We start from the raw sequence: 25,153 nt of genomic DNA on the forward strand, positions 1-25,153 counted from the left end.
CCAGTTCGTTCGCTGGCTGCGCCCTACGAGCCGAATAAACCCCCCTTTACAATTGGTGGAGGTGCGGGGTATCGATTCCCGTACCTCTCACCCCCGATCCCCTTACACAGAGAACATTTGTAACAATGGCTTAATACAGACATGTAAACGTACACATGGAGCTACTCCATGCTTAGGAGCTAGCTACCAGTCAGCGTCAAATTTTTTGGACTCCCTAGAAACTGCGATAACATCTGGAAAAATTAACTGCCCCAAAAGCTCAAATCGTCACAGACGTGCACAATATAGCTCTGGAGGCCAGTAAACTTATTAGGCGTATCGTAGCTCATACTTCAACAGGAGATGGCAGGTGCCTGTGAATATAATCAAGGAATACATGCAATGCCCCGTGACAGTTGCCCCTTTACAATCTTGGTATGCTTCACCGCAATATAAAGAGTATGCTTGACCGCGTAACAATACTGCATTGAGGCAAAGCTGACTTTCAGAAATCAGCATTAAGCAGTGTGACATGTTTCTGCGCTTTGAAGCAATCAGTCAGGATTACAAAGGTGGAGGCAGTGCCATTGGTGACAGCAGCAAATTCGTTCAATGAAAACAACGGCCCCAAACAGCAAGAAGCTTGACAGCGAACGTCTGCAGAAGATAGACCTCGCACTCCCACGGTGGTGATTTGCCAATTGGCATGTGAGAGTACCGGTTCGAGGATGCCATATAATTCAAATGGCAGTGGCTTCGATTATTGCCATTTCAGACTTGCAGTCACGGCAAAAAAGTCTGGAAAATCGGGCAGCGAAAAGTTTTGAAATTCCAGACGTTTTTATACGTTGAGTCTATGTGCTATGTGGCAGTTCCGCAAAGGCGTCTAATTATCGGACACGTCTGAAAAATCAGTCGTTCAATGTAATTACGCATAAAAGGAGTTCATTACGGTACCCATTTCTATTCATGCCAAAGGTACAAGAGCAAAACCAGAAGCGAAAGTGGCAACAAGACAATGAAGTACTGGACGTGAGGGAAAAACAGTTAAGGAAGGTTCTAGTTCGCTCAGAGCACCTTCAGTCTACTTTTCATTGTTTTTCACCTCAGCTAGGAAGCACCGCGCTGCTCGGCCTGCGCAACTGTATTCTATTACGCTCTAAGTAAAGCCGCCCTGGCCGTTCCAATAGCAGCGATGACAGCCGGGAATGGCGGTGCGCATGCCGGCCACTTGCTGGAAGTGCCAAAGAGTTCAGTGTTACAAGCGCGAAAATTACGAGAAACTCTGTGGGAGGCACCGTCGCGCGGCGTGCGGAATGTAAACGGCTACACTCTTTTTTGGAAAACGAATCCGCTTGCTGTTCGCGGCCGCTGCCGGAACACACCAGCCGAAGCCGTTCTGGCGCAGCGTGGCGCGATTTCGGTCACTTCTCTGTGTTTGGTGGCGCAGGAATCTCACCCCTTGGTAAAGCATACAAACACTGCAAAGGCAGCTTTGGCTTAGTGTCTCGATTTGCAGGCAATTTCCGGCCCAATTTCCTAAAAAAAAAACGAATGCCCATTAGATTTGGGTAAATTTTGTAATCAGACATCGTGAGCTACAATTATTGCTTGAAAATCTTTCTAGGATAGACCTAAAATAGGCATTTTTGACTGGCGATTACCTGTGTTCAACACGTTCATTCTACCCACACTTCGCCGAGATGGATACTGCCACTGAAGGGGTTGCTAGCAGGGTTACCGTACGAGTTGAGCACATGCTTGCTGAATAGTGAAGCACGAATTGTCCGGTGAAGGCCAATTTTAAGATAAAGGTAACGAAAGATTGGCCCCATAGAAATGCATGGGCGCCAGCCAAGGCCTTTGGTCGGGATCGAATTATTATTAAGAAATCAAATTAGCCAGGGCCAAATTAATAGGTCTACTGTATAGAGTGGTTAGTAGTTATGTTGACAAGACCAAACGAAGGTGTGCAACTATCGCAAGCATCACCTACTGATCATCTTCCAAGCCCTGTCACCAGAGGCATTGCTGATGCTTCATAAACAAAAGTTTGGCTCTGCCTGCTCTGCCTTGTTTGGACAGGTAGCACTAAGTGTGACAGAAACACCATGCTTATTTTTGAAACAACCATACTTCAGTGTTGTAGGGTGTGCTAAACACCTCCACCTAAGTGGCTGAACAGTGGCACCCTCTGGATGTAAATACAGTAAAGCCTTGTTAATTCGACATCTGTTAATTAAGAAATTAGAACGACTCTATTGGTCCCCGCCTAAGTGCATGTTAGTCTATGGGACCAAACCTTCGTTAATTCGTCAGAATTCAGCCCCGCACTGCTTAATTCGGACAAACGCTGACAGCTACCGCTCCACGAAAATGTAGCAAAGCAGCGCGGGCACCACTGGAGTGAAACCGAAACCTGAGAGGCATCGCCATCGTCATCAATTAGAGGGGGCGATCGCAGCGTCACCAAACGTAAGTGTCTTCTTTCTTCACTCTACTGCGCCTTCGACGCCATTTTCCCTTGTGTTGTCGAGTCGGCATCATCTCTTCTTGAGGAGTTTTCTTTTTTCGTTGTGCCCATGTTTTGCATGCCACCACCATCGTGCAATACAGAGAATGGCAACGCCGGCAAAGCGGCGGAAGTACGAAGCCAAGAACTTGGCGACTAAGGTGGAAATTTTGCAGGCTTTGAAAAACGGCGAATCCCGTCAGCACGTTAGTACCAAGTACAACATGAAGCGGAGCACATTGGGAACGTACGTGAAAAATGAACAACAGATTCTTTAAGCCTTCGAAAACGAGAAGTTTCATGCGTCAAACAAGCGGTTGCAAACGGCAGCTCATCCCCAGCTCAAAGAAGCTTTGCTCCAGTGGGTTAATGACTGTCGCAACGCGCATCTGCCTTTGAGCGGACCTCTCATCATGGCACAAGGTGAGAAGTAGGCTGCAATGATGAACATTGAATCGTTCAGAGCTTCAGAAGGGTGGTTCGCGAGGTTTCGGGAGAGACACGAACTTGTCTTCAGAAGTGTCTGCGGCGAAAAGGCCAGCGTTGATGAAAGCATGACCACCCAGTGGAAAAATGTGAAGCTGCTTCAGCACATCGCCGCATATGAACCAAGTGACGTGTTCAATGCAGACGAAACTGCTCTATTTTTCAGAGCTCTGCCCGACAAGACGGTGACTTTCAAAGGTGACCCGTGCATTGGTGGCAAGAAGTGCAAGCAAAGGATAACTATGCTTCTTGCCGCCAATATGACTGGCTTGCCACTTGTCATTGGGAAGGCGCATAAGCCACGTTGTTTTAAAAACATCAAAAGCCTTCCTGTCGAGTACAGAGCGAAGAGGAAGGCTTGGATGACCTCGGGACATTTTTCGAGACTGGCTGCAGCGGTTAGACCTGCACTTCACGTCAAAGGACCACAATATAATTATGCTTGTTGACAACTGCAGTGCACGTAACTATACAGTAGAACTGAAGAGCGTCAAGGTAGATTTTTGGCTGCCCAACACTACATGTGCCCTTCAGCCGATGGACCAGGGTATCATTCACTACGTGAAGTCCTTGCTCGGCAAGGATTACTGCCTGACCATCGATAACTTCTACACATCACCGGAGCTCGTTAAAATCCTCCTTCAATACCGCACGGATGTCTACAGAGAAAAGACATGCTGCTGGCATCCTAACACAGAAGTTGAAGAAAGGAGAGGTGCAGGCATCCCAGCGGGGTAAACGTGTCACCCTCCAATGACGTGACAAAAAGATAGCGACTGTCATGAGCGCAGTGCACAGTGCAAGCATGGAGACGTTCAAAGACTCGAAAGGACGAGCAGTCACAAAGCCAAGCATTGCGAGGGACTGCAATCACACGACAGGTAGCATTGAGAAGTCGGATCAGATGCTGGCCAACTACCCTGTCACCAGAAAGTGGCAGAAGATATATTACAAGATTTTTTTGCCACTTGCTTGATCAAGCTACATTCAACTCATTTGTCTTGTACCACAAAGATGGAGGGAAGATGAGCCACCCTGACTACCGCCTTGCCCTTACTGAAGCCCTCCTCAATAGGTACGTCAATCCTTTGTGAAAGCCGAGGCGCGGCCGGCGATCTGATGGGCTTGACCCCGTACGACTGCAGGAGTGGCACTTTCTGGTTTACATTCTCCCTACTTAAAACAAAGCAGCGCCAACCCGGAAATGCTTCCCTTGCTGCAAGAAGCTTGGAGGCAAGGGACAGAATCTGAAGAAGGAAACACGCTTCTGGTGCAAGAGGCATAATAAGTCACTCTGGGTGATTCCTCGTTTTGAGGTGTATCGCACACTGCGGAAGTTTCCGCGGTGAAATGACTTACCATTTAGCATCAAACCACTGTCAGAATGATGAAACTTTCCTAACTGCGCTCTTGCTCTGTTTTTGATTGTTGATTACCAGCAGGCAGCAGGCCCCCTTTGTCATGAGCAATAATAAACTTTACTACGCTAATTTGAGTTAGTATGTGCTTGAATTAAATTTTTTTTTTCAACATCAACAGCCTGCTTCTTAAAAGGAAAATACTCAACATCAAATAAAAAGAAAGCAGTTTAGGCACAGAAATTGTCAAAATAATAAAACGGCTAAGGGGTTAAAGAGGCAGTGCAGAGCACAGGGCACCCCATCAAGAACAAACAGCTCATGTCTTGTGTGTTGTCAGTCATTCTGAGTGTCTCAGTTGTGTCACACCTTATCTGTCTGAATTGTGAACAGTGCATCAGTAGCACACGACTGGGAAATGTCTAAGTTGCTCACCAGGCGGTGGGCAGGCGAAGCTCCGCCGGCTTGCATGCGTGAAGAGACAGTCCTTGCGTTTGCAGAAGGCATCGTACTTGCAGTTGGGGTGGATGAAAAGGCACTTGTCTCGGTACTTGCAGTTCGGGAATGCCCTGCACAAAACGTGACAAGCAGGATTTGTTCCAAGTTGCTAAGTAGTGTACTTTTCTCCCTCCACCCCCTTGCTCGCATGGTAAGATGGCACTCATCAAGCCCCCATCCTTCTTGGATCCCCCTCGCACGCTTTAACTCACGCCCAAAGCAAACATTGCATGGAGTCAACAGGATCTTATCCCACTTGGACTTTATGCAGAACATGACGCTGCACCGCTTCAGCAGTCGCTCTTAGTAGCGTGGCGCACAATTTGAGAGGTGTGTTCTCAAACAGCCGCTTGTAATTGAACCACTTGACCGTCTGTGTCGGCGGTGTTATATTGTAATCGTGTATAAACACACTTCGTTATATTGAGGTTCTAAATACATGGTGTTCTATGGACAAGAAGTTATCAAAAAGTGAAATACTTCATTATACTGAGAATCTCTTCATATTGAAGTCTGTTACACAGTAGAACTCCATTAATTCAACTCCGGTTAATTAGACTTCTCGGTTAATTCGATCCCAACCAAAGCTCTCACCCAGCACTCAAGCACTTTGTTGCATTAATAAAATAGGTAGAACAAACTAAGGCTGAAATATGTTCTGGTATATCCGAAAGCCTCTTGTACACAGGTACATTATAACGAGCGTAGAATGCATAGTTCTTCACGTCCGATGACACAGTGTGTCCCTGAGCGGCGCGGAAGGTCTCCAAAGTGGCATTTCAAACAATCGGTAGTGGACGGCCATTTCTGCTTTCTACTTTAAGAGGAAGCTTTAGCTCGGGCCCAACTCTGACATGACCTATTCAAATACATGTAAAACGCAAAAAGTTTTTCTGAGATAACCCCTGAACCGTGTGGGGATGCGCGACTCCCACGCGTCCCCTGATATGTTGTTTTTCCCGCATAGCTTCCGTCTCCTGCAGTGCGGCTTCGCCGCGTGGCCTGGGGCTCACGGTGGTCGGTGTGGTTGAAGCGCAGTACGAGAGATGGCGCGAGTGTTGCGCTGCTAACGCCGCCTCACGGCGGGGTTACTTGAGGGTGCAGGGGAGAACACGTTTCCTCTTTGGTTCGGGAACGGCAAGCAGCGCGGACGTGCCGCGCGTGCGCCAATCCATATGCTTCTGCGAGACCGTCTCGCGTGGCCTCGTTCAAACACGCCACCGTTCGCGTGACCGTAAGCGCGAACGACCAGGCGTTGGGATCCAGCATGGGGCGAATATATTCGCTCATTATCCGGTCACGGTGAGTCGGACTTCCAGATTTGTCGCGTGCCTATCGGCATGTTTTGTGGATAGCAACTCGGCTAGCGGGCATTGATCTATGAAAGGTGCAATAAATGCCCTTGTGATTGTTTGCACTACTGTGTTGTCATTCCTCTGTCCCAAGAGCATGGGTGTGAGAAGCCCACAACCGATTTTAATGAAATTTGTTGCATTTGAGAGAGAAAGTTCAATTCTAGTGACTGTTGGAAGCGGTATTTCGATTTAGGTCTTGAATTTTATTAAAACGATTTTCAAAAATTCGAAAATTTGAAAAAATAGAAGCACGAAGTTTACAATTTCATAGCCCTGCATTAAGAGCAGATATCACGGTTCTGTAAACGGCCTCCGTTAGATCATTCAAAGTGGACAAATTCGATATGTCATTTTATATCTTACGTGAATTTGTTACATTGTTTACAGGGGTTCTGCAAAAGCTGTATTTCCATATTACTAAATTTTTTTAGATTCATGTGTAACACACAAATTTTGTCCGCTTTAGATCTACTACCAGATGCAACTCACCGAATGGTATTATCATTTCTCGTTGCCGAGTTAGAGTTGTAAACTTTATAGCTTTGTTTTTCGAAAATTTTCAATTTCTGCCATTATTTTAAGAAAACTTGAGGACCTAAATAGAAAAATGGAAACCAACAGTCACTAGATTTTAAGTTTTCCTTTTAAATGCAACAAACCACGTCAAATTTGGTGCAGTGGTTGCTGAGAAAAACAAATTCTCCTTTTACATGTATTTAGATAGGAGCACCCGAGCTAAAGCTTCCTCTTAATGATCGCAACACTTCGGAGCGAGTTCAAAAATGACTGCCTGGCAGTAAAAACAGCAAACTCCTTAGAGAACAAACATATAGTTCTCCTTCCATCCGACAGTGCAGTGTGTCCTTCAGCGGCATGGACGGTCTCAAAAGGGGCCTTTCAAACCATTGTTAACATGCTAACGATGCCAAATGGACACAGTAGGAAAGGAGTTAATTAACAATAGTTGACTGTATCGAGGTTTAACTGTATAAAGAAATTCTTGACGTAATGAACTACCATATAAACCGGAATATAAGTTGGGATATTTTTTTTAAAAGAAGAAGGCTAAAGTCACCCCTCATTTTACGCAGCAGTCTTTAGCAGAATGTGAGTCACCTTCTGGCAACCTATGGCGTGAATCCTGGTGAATGCATACTCGGCTTGTTTCTTCCTTTGTACATTGCGCTGTACCAGTTCTAGAGTTCTAGCATACTCAAACCTGTATCGATATTCGAATGTGACTGCTAATATTTCTTTTCTTGTTGCTGCGTCGCCTTGCGTGCATTCTTACAACTGGACTCTTGTGGGATTTGTTTTTTGTCTGGTGACTGATAACTAGTGGCGTGTGGAGCCAGTTATCAGTGAAATTTTCAGACTTCCCAGAAGCGAATGGCAACATGGCCAATGAGTGCCAGTTTGGCATTTCTGCAAAAAAAAAAAAAAAAAAAGCATGTGCAACACTGGAAGGCACAGAAAGGAACACTGTCAGCATGCTAGCAATGTTAGTTCATTGGTGTCGAGCAGTGCATCCTGAGCTTGAGGATGCACTTATGGATTTCCTGTGGGAGCTTTGTGCGCAATCACTACCGCCGACAGCGCAGTCAGTTCGCTGCAAAGCTGCAGTGGCATTATGAAAATGAATGCGTTCCGACAATCTTTTTTTTTTTTACATATTTCCCTTCAAGTTAAGGAGTTGACCTATATTCTCGTTGTATATTAGGGTTTATATGGTATTTTAAACTTTTTCAAAACTATAACTTAGTCTGCGTCTTCTCCCCTAGCCTGGCCATGGCAGCGCATGGCCTATCAGCGAAGTTAAGTGCATACGTGGCCCACACACCCTATCTTGGAGGCAATCTGCAGTGGGTGCAAACCTTGGGCGAGCTGAGAAAAACAAAAACAGACCGGTGGTGTCCGCTCTGGGGGTGTAGGGAACTCACTTGCAAGGCACGCTCGGGTGGTGGAAGGGGCAGCGGTCACCGTTCTTGCAGGCGGGCCAGTAGCGACACTTCTCCAGGATTTGGGGGGCCCCACTGTCCACTGCCATGGCTTCCTCTTCTTCCACTACACAGGCCTCCTCCATCAGCTCTGCACCACACACATTCACATTCCCTTGAAGCAAAGAAAAACGAAGAAGGGGAAGAAACCTCTTTAAAAATCCGACGACGCAAAATATGATGCCATCCTGTCGTACGTGTTCTTGTGTCCAAGTCTACTTTTGACCACTGATTTCTGAAAACGTGACACGCGAGCTAACTACAAACGAGAATTCTGCTAGAGAAACTCTCAACTTGTTCCACAATTACGTGCCAAAATGCAAAAGGCACAGCAAGAGCTGCTCAGCACTGGAGTTTGAAAAGATCACCACGCCCAAAATGTAACAGAAAGATTATCCTATTTACTCATGTCTCACAAATATTTGAAACTTTAAGGGGAGACACAGGTCTTAGAGACTGAAAAATCACAAAAAAGTCACTTTTTTGAAAACATTATTTTTGGATTCTACAGTGTCTGATGCATAATCTCAGAAATTTTCACGTATCTTGGATATTTTGGTTGTAAGGACGTTTTATGTCGCGTCTGCGAGCTGTATTTTTACTGACGAACGTGCAAAAAAGCGCCTTTTTCCGTGACGCGCATTTGCCATTCTGAGTTTCCGATTGCAGCCATCTTGGTCTTGTTTGAAAGAGCAACTCTTCTCGTTTAGTTTTCGTGCCACCGCTACTCTGCACGGTGAACGGCTATGAAGAAAAGGCCTGTAAAAATGTAGTCCCCATGCAAAATTCTATTCGTCGACTGAGGCACATGACCGTAATAACGCCATGCCATCGGTGGATTTTTGCCGTCGCCTGCTTGCACGTGCGAAACTCGACACAAAACGATGTCAAATTCAGTTTGCTAGAAGGCATAAATTCGTTAAAAAGAAGAAATGAGGAGTTTTAAACTTTCAAAAGTGCGCCATAGCTTTGGAAGATGCCGGCAATAGTTAGCTACCCATGCCGAGCCCCGCCGGAGACTACCCGCGTGACTGCGGAATAGGCTTAGCAGATGAAAGCGCTTTTGGCAGCGGCTGGTGCTCATGCAACATTCCAGCACTAGTAATGCGACCCTATGATTTGGAGAAAGTGAAGAAGGCACAGGAAAAATGGCAACACTTTGCTTCAATGCCGGCTACTAAATGAAAATCTGATTTTGTCGCTCACGCTGATGCGGCCGCGGCTGGCTCGGATGCGTGGTAGACGTGCTTCCTTATCGTAGGCCGCGATTCTCTGCAGTTTTGTGTAAAACGCAAGTTGTGGTGCGCCAGCGGGCAAAGGTGAATGTGACTGCAGTCTCCCCATAGAGATAGTCATCTCGTGTGCAATCTGCAGCGATGTCGCATTGGCGCGGAGCAGCGGCCAAACGTGCACCCCCTTCCTCGTGAACAACCTCGCAGCGTGCAAAATGCGGAGCACCCGTAATCAGCAAACACTTTTTTTTTTCTTTTTAGATAACAAACGTTTCACACTAGGGCATACATGCTGGGGCACATGCTAGGGGCATATTAGCCTGTTAACTAATAACATGTAAATACTTCATAATATTCCTGAATAAATCAAGCTGTCTGTTTTTCTCATTACAAACTTTTCGCTTGCCTGTTTGTGACAACATTAATACACCTGTAACTTTTTTTATATATATGAAGCTAAATACATGAAGCTTGAGGTGCTGCAAGCAGATTATTACAAGGCTTACGAGTCGATTCTGAGTGCAAATATGTAAGTAGCAACGCCTCGGCATTGCACTGAGCAAAGTATTTCTTTTTTCTGATTTTTCTCACAACATGGCTTTTGGTCACTTTGCGTGTTTGCTGTATCAATATCTTTGAATCTAGAACAGCTAGAGCTATTATTTCTTTTGCAGCACAAAGCTATAAATGTATTGAGAATGGAACGCTGAGAGCAGACTTTTTTTATTTTCAGCTCCAAATTTTGTTTATTTGCATATACATTTGCTCTTATTACTGATACTGTGAACACAGAACTTCAATGGGCTGTAAAATGACAAGTAATTGTTCAATTTCGAATCTGTTTTCAGTGTTACCATTCTAATTCACTCGAGTATCCAACCATATGTTGTTTGCAACTTTACCTGTAGCAGGTAAATTTTAATTGATTCGTCAAACAATAGAAGGTAATTATTATCTCAGCAACTACTATGTACTATATGCAAAATATAATTAGATATTTAAAATCAACACGAAACACTGAATGAGTGTATGCAGTTTTATCAGATTTGATTAAGAAATGACAAAGTTATCTACGCAACCAATGTCCCCCCTTAAATGATTGCAACGGATGACTTATTTAACTGCAGCTTTGAAACTAAAGATTAAGTGGTGCAAGTATTCCACGAGCAAAAAAAAAAAAAGGAACATTGTGCTTGGATACCCCCCCCCACTTCAACTCATTGCAAATTGGTGGAAAGGTTGCGCGCATGCGAGTAAATACGGTGCGCATCAATATTACTGCCTTAGGGACTCACTACACTGTCTATTGCCCCCCTGGGCAGAAAGCAAGCAAAATACGCAATGCCTGGAAGAGCTATGGTGACAAATTTATTTTATTGCTGAAAATGTAAACACAAAGCTTTCAATGAAACACAGTCAAACCTGTTTAAACGAACTGGATTAATTCCGGGAAAAGTAGTCAACATATCAAATATATCAGTAGTTCTTTACATGTGGACTTGCCCTTCAGAACATGCGAAAATTAGCGACAGTCGCACTTCTGCTGCAGTCTAACAGCCCTTCCGGCAATAAGTCAAGCCTTTCGTTTCATGAAGTGAGTCCTCCCAGTGACAATGACATCCTATACCAAGTAACCACGGATATCTGTGGAACATCCGCCACAAGTCTGAATGTCCATCTAGCTGGATATCTACCACCAGGGATGGAAGCAGCCAAGGAAGTTTTCAAGCAGCTCTTGGAGCAGCAAATCAGGCGCCTTTGGAACAAGTTCGCAGCATGAATTGTCCGTTTTTGAGCAGTAAATATGGATTTTGGAGCAGCTTAGTAAAGGTCAATGTGAGAGAAATACAGGCACATGAAAAAAAGGTGTTCCTTATTTGACTTTGCAGAACACTATTAGGTTATGGCTGATCAGTTCTGCGGAAGCCGACAAAGCGAGCAAAATTCATGACAGCGAAAAATTTTCATACACCCTACTGTAGCATGAAGCTACAAAGGTAACCCATATGGGTTTAATAGGAACCGCAATTAAATTAAATACTGAATGTGCCAGCTAAATGTGGCCAAAACAAAAAGAACCGCTTTTCCATGAACAGTGCCCATTCTATGTTGATAAGCTATTGATATTTAATTGATTATTGATTGATATTTAACTTTGATGAACTAAAGCAAAGGTTGCGGAACACATCAAGATATTACGGATAACAGCGGACAGTCGAACCTTGATATATCGAATAGCGTAGTGACCGCGAAATAGTACGATATAGCCAGAATTCTACATATAAAAACACGAAAAAATGTGTCGAAAACTTCTGAACCAAGGGCACGATCAAGGATTTCTGTTTGGAGTGCGTGTTCGGTTGCTCCGCGTGCAATTGGCCTAGGCCGCGCCGGCTTCGTCTGCCGGGAGCACGCAGTCGATTGCGCCGCGTAAGCTGCACCTATTTCCTCAGCCGTGCGAAGTCGGCGCGGTCTAGGGCAATCGCGCACAGCGCAACCGAACAGGTGCTCCGAACAACAATTCTCGATTGCGTCCCAATCGTGGCGCAGTGAATACTCACTTGAAGCGTCACACAAAGTATTTATTTATTTGGCTGACAGTACTGCAGCAGTGTAGCCTTCTTCGTATTGGCAGCTGCATGCTTAAATACGGAGTTCTCAACATAGTCTAAAAGGTCCACAAGCGATAGGCCGGTAGCATAGGACCAAAGCAGCTACAGCATAATTTGTAGTCGGGAGCGGGGCAACATCAGCACTTGCAGGACCAACCCTGGCAGAGTCTTCGTTTGGCCACTACTTCTGCTGCGATCTCCACGTCCGTCAGTCAAAGCATCTTGAAACACTGTCAATAACGAAGTATTAAGTGGCATCTGCCAAGGCATCTATGAATGAGCCCAGTGAGCGCGTGCTGTCAGACAACTTTGCGGATGCAAACCGGCAGTTCTCGCAAGGCATGGCAGGCGCACAGCACAGCACCGAGGTGGAGTCAGTGCGGCAAATGCAATGCGTCGTTGACGTTGAACCAGCCAAGTGGCGTCGTGTGTACACCACTACGTTCAAATGGCACCCTCGGAGCGAGCGATGTGTGCAGCTATAGTGCGCAGCAGCCGGGAATGCCCATTGTGCCACCGCTATCTTCGAGGGTGTTGTGGAAAAGGTCACTGCCTGTCAACAGAGCGCAAGTGGTCTAGAGTGACGGAGTTCAATATATACATTTTATGTCCAACCCTGTTTGGAATAAAAAATTAAAGATGCATGCGATTTTCCAGGTCATATAGAAAGTGTTCGATACATGCAATAATTCGATATATCCACGTTCGATATACGGAGGTTTGACTGCGTATAGCGACCTAGGTCTTGTGTGTGTCCCCCCCCCCCCCCCCCCCAAAAAAAAAAAAATAAGAGAGAAGGGAAGAAAAGAACAGAGAAAAAGCCCCCGAAATGTTTTTTTCTCTTCTTTCTTTTTTGTAATTCTCGTGACAACGCCTCTCTATGCCAGTAATGTAAGTGTTCAAAGACGTAAGCGTTGTCATATATAGTGCAATGCGTATATTACGTATGTGCAAACCTGGGCCACATTCTCGTAACAGTTAGGAAAGTGAACCATTACAAGGTTTCGCTACTTCGCTTTTAATAGGGACCAAAGATGCACACCAAAAATTCGGGACAACTCCAATCAAGGTACAATGAATGCCGTTCGCATAGTGCCCTTAAGTAATCTTTAATTCTTGGTAACCTTCAGTTAAGATAGCAGAATACCACAGAATAAATGTGGAGTTGACGTACTGGTCATTAAACTTTGCCAGTGTTTTTCACATTGCTTGCCAAGAGAAAGCTCCAAGATATTTTTGAAAGCAATAGAGGGATAAAAATGTTCACTGGCTTTCTGCTGTGTCGAGCAATATGGTGAATAAGCTCGATTATTTGGGCTTATTCATGGTTCCGCCACAGGCTCCATAAACGCAGTATAAAATGGTAACCGACATTTCGTACGCTGAACCTTGGTTTATTAAAATTTTTGCACTCAATATGCGCAAGTCGCGTCGTGAACATCGTTGCCGTGAATGCCATTTCAGAAGTTCGCAACTTAGCCTAACGTTTAATTATGACCACAATTTGGCCGCTAAGGTTGACTAAATATGAAACTTTGCATCCTTGGCTTGTGTTCTGCGACGGCAAGAGCCTGATCTTGCGTGGTGTGGCCCTGCAGAATATAGCGTACCCGGAGTGCGAACTTGAGTGACGACTGCAGTTGCCATTGGATATTTGTGACCAAGAAGTTTCATGAAAACAAGCAGGTCGTTTGTCCGTGTACCATACTACCATCCCAGTAACCTGACCTGGTGCACGTACGAAATAGATTTAGAACGTCACATGCACAGCTTTTGACCATTAATCGACACGGATGTACCAATAGGGCACAAAATCGAGTGCTAAAATGTATAATAAAACAGAACAGCTACACGCTGAGCAGACTGTATGACCTTATTCAATCAGAGCGGCTTTCCTTCCCCACTGCCCTGTGAAATGAGCAACAGTTCAAATCATATTTAGCTGGTCCGCATATACCCAAACATGCAGCTCATTTATAAAACATTTGTAATGCATCGTTAGCACAAAACAGTTTTCACTTTCTTGAGGCATAGTTACAATTATGCCACAGAACACATCCACATTCCAAAAATGCCGATGCTGCAGTGGATTGCTTAGGCTTGGATAGGGCTAAACGCTAGCCAGTTAATGTCTATGTCTGTGTGGTTGCCACTGAACACGCACATCCGGCTAAATTTGGCAGCTTCATTCGAAATTAGTGTTTTTCGGCAGAGGTTGGCGCAGCTGGCACAAGATGGTGCAATTGGCACAGCACTTGCATCCCTGATCATGGATGTCCATAGTATGTACAAGTCCATTTCCCTTTCGGATGTCCTCTGGACATCCTGTTTTGAACGTCCGCTGGCTGTACATAAATAGGCATATCTAGGACATATATAAGTTGGAACGTGGATCATGTCCTAATATGAAAGAAATATAGTTGAAGATTCAATTGGTTTGCAATTCATTTTATATAGATACAGGAAAAAGGCAGGTGCACAGACGCAAGCGGGTGCGTATGTACAGGAGATAGAAATGGCGTCCTAGCAACAGCCCCTGTCTTCGTCCTTCTCTCGAGACACCTTCATTGTTCTCTTCCCTGCAACATCACCCCTACGGCAGGGTAGCTCCGTCCCGGTGAAGGTTATGGAGGATCAATTAAGGCAGGTGCATAGGGCTTGAGTCTAGCAACGTGAACAACATCGCTGCTTATGTTGGGACGCATTGAAGACTCGCCTGCCGGTGCAATCTTGTACGCCACGTCAGAGAGTAGATGCAAGATTTTGTACAGACCAGAGTAAGGCGATAGGAGTTTTTCGGACAATCTGACATGACGTGAAGGTGTCCAGAGGAGCACAAGAGCACCAGGTGGAAAATGTGCTTCTCGGTGCCGACGGTCATAACGGCACTTTTCGGCACCTTGCGAGGCAGTAAGGCAACCATGAGCGATTTGTCGAGGCTGGGCGGCAAGGACAATAGCATCACGAGCGTAAGCAGTTGGGGACTGTTATTCGTAGGGAAGTAATATGTCCATGGGCAATGCAGGGTCGCTCCCAAACAAAAAGCAGAATGGCGCAAATGCAGTCGTGACGGGACGAGACAAATTATAAGCAAATGTAATGTATGGCAGAGTGATACCCCAGTCATGGTGATCGTCAAGAAACTTACATGGCAAGCATTTCAGTTAACGTGCGGTCGAGGCGTTCGGTGAGGCCATTCCTTTGAGGGTGGTACGTGGTGGTGACTTTGCGCTCAGTAGCACAGGAGCGGAGCATATCATCGATGACCTTCGATAGGAAGTAACGGCCACAATCCATAAGTAACTGGCGAGAGGCGCCGTGTCGCAGGATTACATTGTGGAGCAGAAAGTCGACGACATCTGTCACGCAGTTGGTTGGAATTGCTCACGTGATGGCATATCTTCTTGCATAGTCTGTTGCCACTGCAATACGCTTGCTTCCTTTGGTAGAAATAGGAAAAGGGCCAAGCAGGTCGAACCCCACACGGATATATGACTGTGGTGATGTCAATAGGTTGAAGGAAACCTGCAGGAGGTAATGCAGGTGTCATCCGGCACTGACAGATTGCAAGCAGCGACATAAGGGTGCTCAAAGCGATAAATTCCGGGCCAGAAAAAGCGGCGTTTCATGCAGTCGTACATATGATTGTCACCCAGGTGTCCAGCGGCAGGAGCATCATGTAGCTGCTGGAGCACGGCAAGTCGGAGGTGCCCTGGAACGACTAGCAGGAGCTCGGGACCATCAGGGTGAACGCTGCAACGATCATCGATGATCGTGCGGGGTGCATTCAGGGTGAAGGGTCACTCGGCATGGAGGTTAGGCAGTCCATCATGGTGCGAAGGACAGGATTAGTGTTGTTCGTCACCGATATGGAACAAGTCGGAGATGGACAAAATGCAAATGTCAGAGTCAGCATCGGCGAAGTCCGGCGTATTCGCAGGATGGCAGGACAGGCAGCCAGCGTCTAATTGCAGACGTCCTGATTTATACACAATGGAGAAGGTGTACTCTTGAAGACGTAAGGCTCAATGAGCGACCCATTCTGTTGGGTCCTTCAATGAGAGCCAAGAAAGGGTGCGGTGATCAGCTACCAAGCAGAAGCTGCAACCGAACACGTATGGTCAAAATTTCGCGACTGCCCGTACAAGCGCTAGGCCTTACCATTCAGTGATCAAGTAATTTCGTTCAGGCGCAGAAAGAAGGTGGCTGGCATAAGTGATTACACAGTCTTGACCCTGTTGACGCTGGCCAAGTACGGTACCGATGCCATGGCCACTCTCATCTGTGTGGACTTCAGTGGGAACTGAGGAGTCAAAATGAGACAGAATCGGAGAAATTTTTAGCCACTCAATAAGGGTAGCAAAGGCTTGGACTTGCTGTGGTCCGCAAGAAAAAGGCGCATCCTTCTTGAGAAGGTCGGTGAGTAGATGAGTGATATCGGCAAATCCTTTAACAAAGCAGTGGAAATACGAACATAATCCTTTAAAGCTTTGGACATCTTTTGGTGAACATGGAACAGGCAAATTGCGCACGGTGCAAGCTTTCTCCGGGCCAGGCGTATTCCCACAGCATTCACGAGATGTCTGAGCACAGTAATTTCGTGGCGGCCAAAATGGTACTTCAATGAGTTGAGCTGAAGGCCAGCACCGCGAAAGACAGACAGGACAGTACGAGGCACTGAAGGTGACTCTCAAAAGTCGGTGAAAACACAGTCACATTGTCAAAATAACAAAGAGATGCTGATCACTTCAAGCTATGCAGAAGAGTCCATGATGCACTTGAATCATCAAGATAACAAAGAGATGCTGATCACTTCAAGCCATGCAGAATAGTCCATGAGGCACTTAAATGTAGCTGGGGCATTGCATAAACCAAAGAGCAGCATAACTTTGAATTGGTAAAGACCATCTGGTGTAATAAAGGCGGTCTTCTCACAGTCCATCTCATCACTATGCCAATCTGCCAATAGGCCAGACAGAGGTCAATTGAAGAAGAATATTGTGATCTGCGAAGACAATCAAGGACATCATCTATGCGAGGCAGTGGGTACACATCTTTTTTTTTTTGTTATCTTGTTAAGGTGACGATACTCAATGCAAAAGCACCAAGAGTTGTCCTTTTTCTTTACCAAGACAACCGGGGATGTCTCAATAATGTTCTTGTCCATCATCTTGTCGACTTCTTTCTGTACGATGACCTGCTCCGCTGCGGAAATGCGATTAAGGTCACCTATGAATGGTCAACTAAAACTCTTGCTTGGGCTAGTTGGTTCATGCTTGAATGAGTAAAGAGCAAGGCGCAACAGACCAGGACATAAGAAAAACACAAACAACAGGACCGGCGCCGGTCCTGTCGTTTATGTTCTTCTTCTCTCCTGGTCTATGAATGAGGCTGGCATCATCAGTGTTGATGCGATGGGTGACTACAGATGTCAGTCTGAGAGGGCAATCATCCAGGTCAAAAATATCTCTATAAGACAAGAGAAGACTACGAAGAGGTTATGTTGTGCTCAGAAGGAATATTAGGTGCAATCGTATTACAAATGTCCTCAGTAGGCAAAAACGACAAAAGAGCGGGCGGCAGGGGCCCACTAGTGCTGGGGCGGGCTGCTTCAGGGATCAAGGAAGAAATCTGGAATTCTTCTGTTGGCGTGATGTGCACTGAGGCGATGCCGTGGGGTAGAACGTGCATTGAAAATCCAAAACTGAGGACAAGTAGGCAAGTACAATTCTCAAGGATTCGGATGGTGGCGTTCAGCAGCACAATATGCGCGAGAGACCCACATCAGCGATGGGGGATACGACGTACTCGCCATCAGGAACGGGAAGACAAGTGGTCACGAGGTCATTTGTAGCGGCCTGTGGAGACAGACGGGTGAACTCAACAGAACACAAGCGACGTGCTGTACTAGAAGTGGCATTGATAGGAAACGGCAGATCCAAATGTACAATACCAGAGGAAGAGCCCATTTGGGCAGAGTGTTTTGAAAGAAAGTCAAGGCCCACAATGAGGTCAACAGCTTGTATCAGTGCAATGGAGGGCAGGCTGCCCATAAGCCAGACCAAACTCGAGCCAGAGACATGGCCTCCAGCTCGCGGGGAATAATGCATGTTATGTCTTGTGACTCCAACACCAGTGTTAACTGTGGTGGGTCTTTGCACGGTCGCGGCGGTATTGGGAAGCCTGTCGAACGTTTGTGGGATTTGGTGACTTTTCGCTTGTTCAAAGCGCTGACACTCTTTGATAATTGCATCCACCGTCGCACAGTTCGTGCACATAAGAAGGTTGAAGGCATCATTTGCTGCGCCTTTTAAGATGTGGCCAACTTTGCCTGCCTCTGTCATGTTGTTGTTGGCCTTGTGGCAGAGGGCTAGCACATCTTATATAAGATTCTGTTGACGTCTCAGCGCAGCATCCAAGCTCCCTTTTCCCTGCAAACTGACGACCAACAAGTCGGCCAAACAGGTCTCGCAGTTTCTCTTTACAGATGTCTCACCTAGTTAGGTTAACTTCATGCACCTCATGCCATTTCCATGGTGTTCCTCGAAGATAGAATATGAGGTTACCTAGCACTACCGTCTGATCCCACTTGTGGTTGAAAACTTGCTCGCAAATATCAAGCAAGTCCTTAATGTCAGAACCATCCGTGCCACAAAATGTTCCCCGGTCTTGTGGATGGACCAGGATGACTGTAGGCACAGACTGCTGAGACGCTGTTGCTTCGTCGGCCATTGTGGCGGCAGGTAGGTGACGTCTGCTGCAAAGTTCCGAGCTTGTACCCCGCAGCTCCAATAAAATGATACAGGAAAGAGGCAGGCACACAGATGCAAACAAGTGTGTACTTACAGGAGACAGAAATGGCGCCCAAGCAGCAGCCACAGCCTTCGTTCTTCTCTCGAGACACCTTCATCATTCTCTTCCCCGCAACAATATATTTATGTTTGTGCAATCTATCGGCAAGTACGCAGATTTTAATACTTCGACAAACCTACTGTAGCATGAAAATTGAGTAATTTTTCTTCTTACAGCAACTGGCATTAATATATTACACTGCAGAGACAAGCTCAGTTGCATTGAACTGTTTCCTTACCACACCCATTGGGCATCGTTAGCCCACCCTCGATGGTTTGAAACCCTGGTTTCGAGACCTTCCAAGTTGATGATGACAACGATGATGAAATGTGGCCAGGCCCTTTGGCAGTTTTTCCGAAAAAAAGCACATACTGTATTTACTCGAATCTCGGCCGGTCCCGATTCTAAGCCGACCCCTGAATGTCCGAAGCCAGAAAAAATTTTAAAAACTCACCTGGAGTATAGGGCGAACAAAAAAAGTGAGGATAGCGTTCATAAAATGATAACAGCAGTTATTTAATATGAACGTGCCGAACTCCCTCTACGTCAGCACCACTATTAGCCTCGTCTCTATAGCCCAGACCACACATAGGCTTGCGGACGCGCGCAAGCTCACATCTGCGCGCATGCATGCGCAGACAGTGTGGAATCGCACGCGTCGAAACGCGGCGCAATCTCAGTGAACAGCTCCTCTCTGTTATTGTGCGCTTATCTTGCTTATCTCTGTCATCTCCTCATTGCGGCACATGCAAAAGGGTCTCCCATCGCCTCTTCCAATGACGGATGTTTTTCTCATCGATGCTGAAGTCCCGCCTGGCTTACTATGCCTCTGCAGCTAGCACAACTTTATGTTTGAAAGTGGCACTGTAGTGTGCCATTACAATAACGCCACACCACATGCCGATACCATAAAACCAGCTCCGATACGACACAGATCAAAGCGATGACATCGCTCGCACATTTAAGATGGCTACTGGCCCGGCTAGTAGTGGTTGCGATACTGACTTTTCTAGATGGCGCCAGCTATGGGCCCTATTTTTAATTTTCAGTTACAAACAGGCGCATTTTTTTTAAAATCTTCAAATCTAAGCCGACCCTTAAGTTTTGTACATGATTATTTGGAAGAAACTATCGGCCTAGATTCGAATAAATATGGTATGAGTCACACTAGTGTATAAGATGCACCTGTTCATTCGGTAAGCAATTTAAAAGAAAATAGTGACGTTTCACTTCACGAACGCTGGTCACGCGCAATCAATGATATGGACACTCCAGGCGCATTTCTGAATGAACGAATGTATCTCGGACCAGGTATGGCCAAGGAGCGTCACGCCAGCGTTAGCGACTTCGCAGTGGAGTGATGAGTTCTATAAAGTTATGTGACATGGCTGTAAAGGGGCTTAAAAATAGTCGCTGTAAAGTACGTAAAATCTACATGTAATAAGATTATGGTTAAGATTATGATTATAATAAGAGATGAGCGCCGTGCGAGGACGGAGCGGCAACACAAGCAGTGACAGGCCAACCGCGAGTCGACTGACACCGAAGTCGTAGCATCTGCAGATCGCTTTCAAGATATGGCGCCCACCGCTGTGCAAACTACACAGTTGCTACCAGAGTACAAGCCATCCCCCCTGCTGCACTGCCTTCCCACGCTGCCTTGCCGCTTTCCTCCCTTGTGCGCAATTCGGCTCAACGTGGCATGCTTTCACTCGCACATACAGCATACAGCGTGCGGGGACAATGTCATTGCTCTTGGACTTTTAACGAAACATCGCGGCGGCCACGACGACAGAAATGTGCCTGGAGTGACCATATCACAGCTTGTGTGTGACCCGCATTCCCGAAGTGATACATCACTGTATGTTTGTTAAATTGCTTACCGAATGAACAGGTGCATCCTATACACTGGTGCGACTTATACGGTATATGTTTTTTTGGAGGGGAGAAACACTGCCGTTTTGAAGGGGGGGTGACTTATAGACTGGAAAGTACAGTATGTATGCAAAGTATAACGGTGCTGCACACTGCAAAAGCAGCTGACATTTCAAAGCAACACCGCGCTTCCTTCACACTGGAGGTAGCGCGCACTCCCAGCCAGAGAGCCACGGTCACACACAGACATTCCTCTTTGCAGTGAGTGTTTCATCACTCACCCTGACTAATCATCCAATTCGGAAGGCGCAATGCCGCAAAAAAGAAGGCGGGGCTTAGGCTGCCGTACGTCCCACGGCTCTGGTATGGGAGAAGACAGGGAAGGAGCACCACTCGGGAACACTACTAGAGGAGAGGGAGAGAATGTCTCTGGTGACAGCAACGCTCACCTCCTGGCAGCATGATAACGGGGCAGTTAATTTCTTCAGTCTCCTCCAACAACGAACGAATTCAAGAAATTAATTCGGTAAAAAATTCCTATGACAGAAGTTTACAGCTTCCAGTGTCTAGCCAAAATTTGCAAAAGGGCCTGGTGAGGAGCCCTTTAACCCTTTACCTCCCATTGACAAGTACAGCCGTCATGAAATTTTGTACCAATATAACCAAAGATGACTATAGTCACCATAAACAAAAATTTATCACACAGTGAACCTATGACGACAGTACTCGTCCTATTGCATCTAGTTGCGATTCCTGACACTATATGGCCACACTTGTCCATGCTGTGCCATTTGTGTTGTTTTTCATTATATTGCCGCCTCTGACACTCCCACATAAAGCATAGCTGCCTCCTCAAAGCAAAACAATGAAAGCAAGCATAAAAATTAATTTTGACGACCCTTCCTTACACCACAGCTCTGTAGAGTTTTGCTCAGAAGCAGAAAGTGACAGGTTCTCATCTGATGAGTCTGATGACGACTCTTCTATGGATGGCCCGGCAGACCTTGCGGCAGCGCATGAGTCTACTATACGAAGACACCCTATTAACTGGTTTAAGAGCTGTGTAAAAGTGGCTGCTATTCATGTGCATGTTTTTGTAACGTTTAGGTGATTTTTTCATTGTATTCTCTTCTTTTCATAGCACATCTAGCCCTGCAAAATGCCTTTTTGCTAGACACCAGGGCCATGCAGTGAAGTCTTCTTCAACCTATCTTCTTACACAATTTGTGAAATAAAGGAACCCCGCAATTTGTGAAATAAAGAAAACCCACCAAATTAAAACAATGGTGCCGTGTTATTCAGGAAAAAAAGCTCAGGAAGCTGAGCAAAAAACATTTTCGGTAAATCTGGTACAATTTTCTTTCTTTTTTAGGGTAGGGAAAGAGTTAACTGATGTCTTAGCTGGAATGTCTTGCAATAAGTGTCTCCCTTCATGTGCTTTCTGCCTTGAAATTACCTCAAGCAGGTCAACCTTGGCTACTACTCATTTTGTCCTTGCAAAATAAGAGGTTGACCCAATGCATCTACCACTTGTGCCGATCAGTCCAGCACACCCAGGCACACACTTGGGACATTCTAATTATGCTCCTCAAAGCGATTTGCAAAACTGTTGAGCTGCAATTCGTGTGCAGGTCACTAACCGGCATCGGAGACTGGTGCTATCATTAAGCGGCTCTTGACTGGTGGCCTCTGAGAAGCAGCTGGCACGAGCTGTTCCTCGTCCTCTTCGGGCAGCTCCTCAAGGTCGTGACCTGTGGTCAGCACATCGCGGTGGCTGTTGCTGCTCTTGAAGCTCGTCGGATCCACACCGTCAAGGGTGACCACAAAGCGTGGCCACTGGGATGAAGACGGCGTGCTGCCTGAGCTGCCCTGGCGGCCACTGCAATAGACCACCCTTGCTCACAACATTTCTCATACCAAGACTGACTGAAATTCATTCATTCATTTAGTTATTTAGGGTGTGTACCATCCAAAAGCATTACTTCCTGTCCTGTCTCTTGCAGTGGTATTCAAATTAACCACAAAGCAACTTATATGAACACAATGGCGACATGACAAGCTTGTGGAACCTGCAGATTTCCGACACATGTGCGCTGGAATTAACCACAGAGTACTGATACAGGTGCAGTTCATATCTAAGAGCTTTAAGCCAATGAGTGCAGCTCATGTTAATAAGAGTACAGTTGAAACCTGCAATAACGAAATCCCATGATGCCATGGGATTTCCATGACAATGAAATATTTTCGTATCCCCGGTGAACGCCCAGAGGATTTGCATTTAATATCTCTCAAAAATGAAGTGTCGCTGAACCATAATCCAGCATCAACAAAATTTGCTAGAAGGTTACTCCACATATTACTTACTTGCGCAAGGCTAGCAGACATCAAAAACTGCTCAAATGCCGCCTTTGCTTTGCTATTAAAGGGAAGCTGAAGAGTCCGTCGAATTCAATATGACGCTCATATACGGATGCGGTAACCTTACAAACAATGCAGGTAAAATTTTTGGGGGGATTTTTCACTTAGGAGCAACGTAATCGTCGGTTAAAATTGCGCTGTCAATCAGCCCCCGTCGAACACTGCACAATGCTGCTGACGCTGAAGATGCGAGCGGAGACAGGAAACTGTGGCGTAGTGACGTCAACACTGGTGTTCCGTTCCTTCGCAGTCTCCGCGACCGTGCTTGACCGGGCTTGTATCTGCGTGCGTGCCGTCATAAGCTGCTTCGCTCGACCCTGCATTCCTTTGTTTGTGTCTATGTAGAGTGGTAGTTGACGTGTGCACCACCAATTGAAGTGGTGGGCTGAACATGCCGGCGTTCTGTGCAGTTGCACGAAAACTAGCGGCCGTGACAATGTTGTCTTCTATTACTTCCTGCAAGACAAGAAGCTTTCAGCTAAGTGGGAGGCTGCTGTGAAATGAAAGAATTTCAAGCACTCAAGAAAAAACAGTGCTGTGCTCTAGCCACTTCTGTGACGACGATTACTACCAGAGTTAAATCAATAATGAGTGCTTTGGGTACTCCTTCATGTTATGCTTAACAGAAGGTGCATGTTTAGCTCCCACCCTTGACGCAGGCTTCGTCGTAAAGCGCTGCAAATTTTCTATTCACACGTGCGTTGTGAAACAGCCTGCATGCAGCTACCATAATGCAGTGCAAGTGTAAAGTTTGGATGTGTTGGAAAGCCGGCTCATGACAGGATACTGCGCTCCCCCTTCTCTCGCGCACATAGAGAAACTGACTATCTCAGGTAGCGTACGGAATTCGCCGGTTACGAGTAGAATGCGGATGGCGTGCTGATGAAGGTTCTACACTACACGTGCTACAAGAGCCGGTAAACTTTTCCCGCGTTTAAACCGTCTGTGTAGATTGCCGACAGCTTTGGAGCAGCGCACAAATGCTGAAGATCGCATTACCGCTTACGTTTTGCGATGAGGCATGCAGAAACATAACACTACAGCTCTTTGCCCGGAAAAGAACTCACTGGATCGCTGAGTGCAGCTTAGCAAAAAGCATACCAAAAAACATTTCCAACACGAGGATATGCTAACACTTTGCCTTCATTCGCGTTGAAAGCACTGCTTGCACCAGCATTTTTTGCTTCCTGGAGAGGCCGGCTCTTCGCAATCGGTTTGTACATGTAGGGAGTAAAGTATAAATCCCATGATTGCTTTACTAAATATAAACCCCATACAAGTGATCTTGTATGGGGTTTATACTTCCGCTGGGCACTTCCCCTCCTTAACTGCAGAAAGTAGGTTGGATAAATCGTAGCTTACAACAGGAAATGCATTCTTCAGCGATGGCTCAAATCTACGATGACTAAAACACACGACGGCGACAAGTGAGGCGACATACCATTTTACTTGCATAATGATCGCACTTTTCTGTCAGAAAAAATTGACACAAATTCAGGGGTGCGATCATTACGTGGGTTAAATTTCCCGCGAAAAGAAAAAAAAAAAATTTTTTTCGTCCCGCATTTGCTGCGGGATGCGGGTGCGGGACACCAAAACAAAAATGGCGGCCGGCGGAGTAAGCCGAACGAGCCGAACACGATTATTTTTTTCTTCTTGTGAGTACATTACGTAAATTGAAACAGTTTCTTCCGTATCAGTAATGAATAATATTGTTAATATCAGCAAGTTTGCGGCAATAACGTAGCGAGGTCCACTTTAAGGGGGCAGAAACAGATGGGCGCGCTTAGCTGCCAGTGACATAGAAACACATGGCGGGCATGCTGCGGAAACTGCGCCATCTGTCTTCACTACTATCCTAATACCGCACGTTTGCGCTAAGGGTGGGTGAATATCTTAGCTGTGTTACAAGCGTTGGCGTATGAATAAGGTACACTTTTAACATATCAGTGTAAACGTGGCTACTATAGTTGCCGCTA

At 46.0% G+C, this 25,153-nt stretch overlaps 1 protein-coding gene across 2 annotated transcripts in view; it reads right to left on the reverse strand.

Annotated features, from left to right (window-relative positions):
* Nab2 (Nuclear polyadenosine RNA-binding 2) overlaps positions 1 to 25,153 on the reverse strand; it is a 156,100-nt gene that overhangs the window by 33,352 nt on the left and 97,595 nt on the right. For both annotated transcript variants that reach the window (XM_050172740.3, XM_050172738.3), the window contains 3 exons: positions 22,397 to 22,635; positions 8,129 to 8,276; positions 4,771 to 4,904 (listed from right to left, as the gene is read on the reverse strand). In XM_050172740.3, the coding sequence (XP_050028697.1) occupies positions 4,771 to 4,904; positions 8,129 to 8,276; positions 22,397 to 22,635 (521 nt within the window). The remainder of the gene's footprint in view (positions 1 to 4,770; positions 4,905 to 8,128; positions 8,277 to 22,396; positions 22,636 to 25,153) is intronic.

The sequence above is a fragment of the Dermacentor andersoni genome, chromosome 3 (genome assembly GCF_023375885.2).
Source record: "Dermacentor andersoni chromosome 3, qqDerAnde1_hic_scaffold, whole genome shotgun sequence".
Taxonomy (NCBI): Eukaryota; Metazoa; Arthropoda; class Arachnida; order Ixodida; family Ixodidae; genus Dermacentor; species Dermacentor andersoni.